At 38.0% G+C, this 4499-nt stretch overlaps 1 protein-coding gene across 1 annotated transcript in view; it reads left to right on the top strand.

Moving 5' to 3' along the window:
* Window positions 1-67: 67 nt before the first annotated feature.
* The window catches only part of RPS6KB1 (ribosomal protein S6 kinase, 70kDa, polypeptide 1), a gene marked incomplete at its 5' end in the record, with an annotated part of 9387 nt that continues 4955 nt past the window's right edge, over window positions 68-4499 (top strand). Inside the window, 7 exons of the mRNA XM_008941623.1 lie at window positions 68-215; window positions 847-904; window positions 1850-1950; window positions 3170-3260; window positions 3457-3547; window positions 3867-3974; window positions 4257-4319. Of these exons, the coding sequence (XP_008939871.1) occupies window positions 68-215; window positions 847-904; window positions 1850-1950; window positions 3170-3260; window positions 3457-3547; window positions 3867-3974; window positions 4257-4319 (660 nt within the window). The remainder of the gene's footprint in view (window positions 216-846; window positions 905-1849; window positions 1951-3169; window positions 3261-3456; window positions 3548-3866; window positions 3975-4256; window positions 4320-4499) is intronic.

The raw sequence follows: 4499 nt of genomic DNA, 5'->3' as shown, positions 1-4499 counted from the left end.
TGAACTAAATATCAAAGTCTGCCTTGTTTTGCATGTTCTTGTGCTCACCTATCTCTGCTTTTTGTAGGCAATGATTGTAAGGAATGCAAAGGATACAGCTCATACAAAAGCAGAGCGGAATATACTGGAGGAAGTGAAACATCCCTTCATTGTAGACTTAATTTATGCCTTTCAGACCGGTGGAAAACTCTACCTCATCCTTGAGTATCTCAGCGGTCAGTAGATAAAACTCACTTACCTGCTCCTTGGTGCCTTACCTAACTGAGAATATGGGTCTCTTACTCTACTGATAAAAGGCATGGTGTTTTAGAAATGTAAAATAGGTTACTATTCAATATATGTAGAATAACATGAAATAAGCCTTCTAATTCAATAGGGTAAAGATGAACAAAACAGAAATGTTATTTTTCCTGACAGTAAAGGAGAGGAGGGGTTTTTATTCCTTCTCTTCCATCAGGTTTGTAATTCCTGTATGTTACACTTAGATCTGTGCAGTCATACAGAATACTTGAGGTTTTAGTCCTTCTAGGTTCTTTGTGATGCAAGTGTTATTTTTATTTCACAGATATGGAAACAGACACAGATTAGATGCAGTTTGCTCAGGCTATAACAAGAGAGAAAACAGGGATAGAAATGCTGTTTGTTTTTTCAGTATGCTCTTTTGATTTCTTTTAACTTTCCTTTAGCTTGCTAGAATTCTGAGAATAACAACAGGATAATAAGTTCTCTGTTTTTTTATGAAACAGCTTTTTTGAGAGCAGGACAGAATACCTGTTGCTTATTGTTCTAGAAAATAGACTTTTGACTGACTAAAAATGAGTCTAATAGAGTATAATCTCATGACAGGAGGAGAATTATTTATGCAGTTAGAGAGAGAAGGGATATTTATGGAAGACACGGCTTGGTAAGTGAAACTATTTTGGTAAATTAATAGTTGTGGGATTATTTTTTGAACGCTTAAACTGCATACTCTGACTTCAGAAACTATATATAACCACACACTGATTTCATAGTCCAGTGAAAAGAGCAGTTAACTGGGTTTTGGGAAGACATATGTTTTCTGTACTTACCAGTTTGTGCCAGTCTTACCACAGGAGAGGGCCTGTTGCTCTTTGGTGTGTGAGGCCATAATCCATAGGGTTGTGGTAAAGGGGATGTTTTGGGTGTTGGAGAAAAGACTGTTAAAGATTTATTGTAAATGCAAATCTTTTTTGTTCTTGATCCACCTGCAGTTTTACCAGCCAGTTACAGAATTTCCAAGTCACTGTAATGGCTGCATTCTAACAATCAGGTGTGTGACGTGACAAAGGCAGTTATGCCAATGAAGGAGAAAATGCCTTTTGAGTTGTGATATTCTACACAGAAAGAAGTTGAGATTGTCCCTTATTGGTCAGGCTTCACACCACTGAATACAGTTGTATCTGCTCACAGTGCACACTGGTGATGCCCTAGAAAAGCCTGGCTGTACCTCGGGCTGTAGCACTGTTCACATATATTGCTCTGGGTGCTCCTTAGCCTCCTGGTGGTTGATTCCTTCAGCTTTACCACCTAGACATGGTAATACACTTTGAAGCATGTTTTAACCACTACCTGGCAAATTCAGATTCCTCCAAATGTATTCATTATAAGATAGCTACTGAATGCTAATGGTGTCATTTTGCAGTTAATTTTGAAGTCTGTGCCTTTTGGCAAACCAACCTCAAAGGCATAATTGTTTCTCCAATTTATTCTCTCATACACTTCTAACAATACTTTCAAGAAACTGTTGCTGTGTACGTAATAGTTTTGGTGCTTAAGATGCTGTGTGTGATTGACTGTGTCTAATTTTGTGGCATATGTTTCCTTTCAGCTTTTACTTGGCAGAAATCTCAATGGCACTGGGGCACTTGCATCAAAAAGGAATTATCTACCGTGATCTGAAGCCTGAAAATATCATGCTTAATCATCAAGGTAAAAATGTAGTAACAGTTACGTTGCCAGTTACTTGAAAACAATTCTTCAAAGGTCACAACACTTTGCTCTTATGTGATTATGTGAATTTCCTTAGAACAGTGGCATGTTCTTTGTCACTCTTGATGTAACTCAAGAACTGCCAAAGCTAATTGCTGGCCCTTAGACACAGCTTCTTCAGCTTTCACAGGCCACAGCAAGCTCCCAGCTCCATGTGCACAGACAGAGGTGTTGGTTGAATGGCTGACTTGCTATTTCTGCAGCTCTGACATTTTTCTTGTGCTGGGTCATTGTGAAGTACATAAAGATCTGCGTCTTCAGTGTAGCCTCAGTGACATTTTAGTAATGGGGATGTCAGGAAAGGGAATTTAGGTGGGATGCCAAATCATCTGTAGCTGAAATGGCTGCTCTAGCTGTTGACACTTCACCTGACAGCAGTAGCAATTCCTGCATGCACTGTTGACTGTATGACACCGATCAGTCTGGCCATCTGCACCATCCTGTATTTTCACCTTATCTGAAACAACCTAGTCACTTAGACTAGATCTTTGTACTGAACTATTCAGAGCACTTTACAATTTGTTGAAGGCTCTCCTCTGAACTTTGAAGCAAGCAGTAAAATTTGATAGCTGCTTTCTCATCTGAATGATGTTCCACAATCCTTAAATACGTTTGGCCTGTACATGAATAAGTTTTGGTAGTTTGTCTTGTTTCTCTTCCAAGTGGCAAGACTTCCTCATGCAGGTGTAATGCAGAGGATTTATCTGTTAAGTGATTACCTCATTCTGTTCATAGCTCTATGGCTTTGTCAGACAATTGAAGATATCTGGGAGTAGTTTAGAGTTATTACATATTCATGTTAAAAATTCCTGTGTTTTTTTAATGTTACTTCTACAAATGGCAGAATCCTGGCAAGTTTTGATAGCTGCTTTCTCATCTGAATGATGTTCCACAATCCTTAAATACGTTTGGCCTGTACATGAATAAGTTTTGGTAGTTTGTCTTGTTTCTCTTCCAAGTGGCAAGACTTCCTCATGCAGGTGTAATGCAGAGGATTTATCTGTTCATAGCTGTATGGCTTTGTCAGACAGCTGAAGATATCTGGAAGTAGTTTAGAGTTATTACATATCCATGTTAAAAATTCCTGTTTTTTTTTTAATGTTACTTCTACAAATGTCAGAATTCTGGCAAGTCTTAAATTTTATATGTTTAATTTCAGGTCATGTAAAATTGACTGACTTTGGATTGTGTAAAGAATCTATTCACGATGGAACAGTCACACACACGTTCTGTGGGACAATTGAATACATGTGAGCTGCACAGTGAAACAGAAAAGTATAACTCTGGTCTGGGGGTAATGGCTAAATTTTGCCTTTTTTAACTGGTGGTTCATATGTTCAGTCACAAATTTTACTTGATAAATGTGGTTTTATTTGAAAAGTAATGGTCAGAATTAGTATTAAGCTTGTTAAAATTTGTTCATATTTTCAATTTTTCTGATTGTAGGGCCCCTGAAATTTTGATGAGGAGTGGTCATAATCGTGCTGTGGACTGGTGGAGTTTGGGGGCATTAATGTATGACATGCTGACTGGAGCAGTAGGTGCACAGTTATAATTGCATGTATTTCTCTTTGTAGCCTTTGTAGTTACCTATTCTAATTTGGATGCATGTATAAATACCTATATATTGGTGTGTATATATATACACACACAACCTGCAAGTAAGAAATATAACTAAGATACTGCTACACTTATGCTGACTACATTCATGAGCTGCTCTCATCCAAACAGTTTTTTGGAAGTCCCATTTGCAGCAATTTCACCTGCTTTATAAATTATTGAAGTGAGTTCTGTGTACACAAATGAGAGACCTGAACCAGTCCTATTTTTCCTCCCACTACAATGGTGCTTTCTAGCCTCCTTTCACTGGGGAGAACAGAAAGAAAACAATTGACAAGATTCTCAAGTGTAAACTCAACTTGCCTCCCTACCTCACACAAGAAGCCAGAGATCTGCTTAAAAAGGTAGAATTTTAATGAATGTCAGTACTACATGTGTATGTAGAAAATGGAAATATAATGATACAACTGTGGCTATTCAGTCTGTTCTTGTTTTACTACTTGTAAGTCAGTATTGGTTTTGTGTGGCACAAAGTGATTTTTCCTTGAAAATACAACAGTTTTCTAACAAACGCAGACTTCTGATCTGTGTTTATTCTGCATGGTACTCATTTAAATGATGACTGATGGCAGAACTACTCTTAAGCATAACTGATTTTTCTTTCTTGAATGTTATTTCTCCTTCAGCTGCTAAAAAGAAATGCTGCCTCACGTCTGGGAGCTGGTCCTGGAGATGCTGGAGAAGTTCAGGTAACCTTCACCAACTAGAGAATTCTTAAATTACCTCACTGAAAATAAAATGGCTTTGAGGGTACATTGGGGAAGGAGAGTATGTCTGTATTGAAGTGTAAGGAGCAAAAAGGAAGCCACGCATGCCAGCTGAGCAAAATGTCAATGCTTTAGAGCTTAACTAAAGCACTTAGGGTAGCT

The sequence above is a fragment of the Merops nubicus genome, unplaced genomic scaffold (genome assembly GCF_000691845.1).
Source record: "Merops nubicus isolate BGI_N331 unplaced genomic scaffold, ASM69184v1 scaffold2976, whole genome shotgun sequence".
In the NCBI taxonomy this organism is placed as follows: Eukaryota; Metazoa; Chordata; class Aves; order Coraciiformes; family Meropidae; genus Merops; species Merops nubicus.
This window is presented reverse-complemented; position numbering and strand designations above follow the sequence as displayed.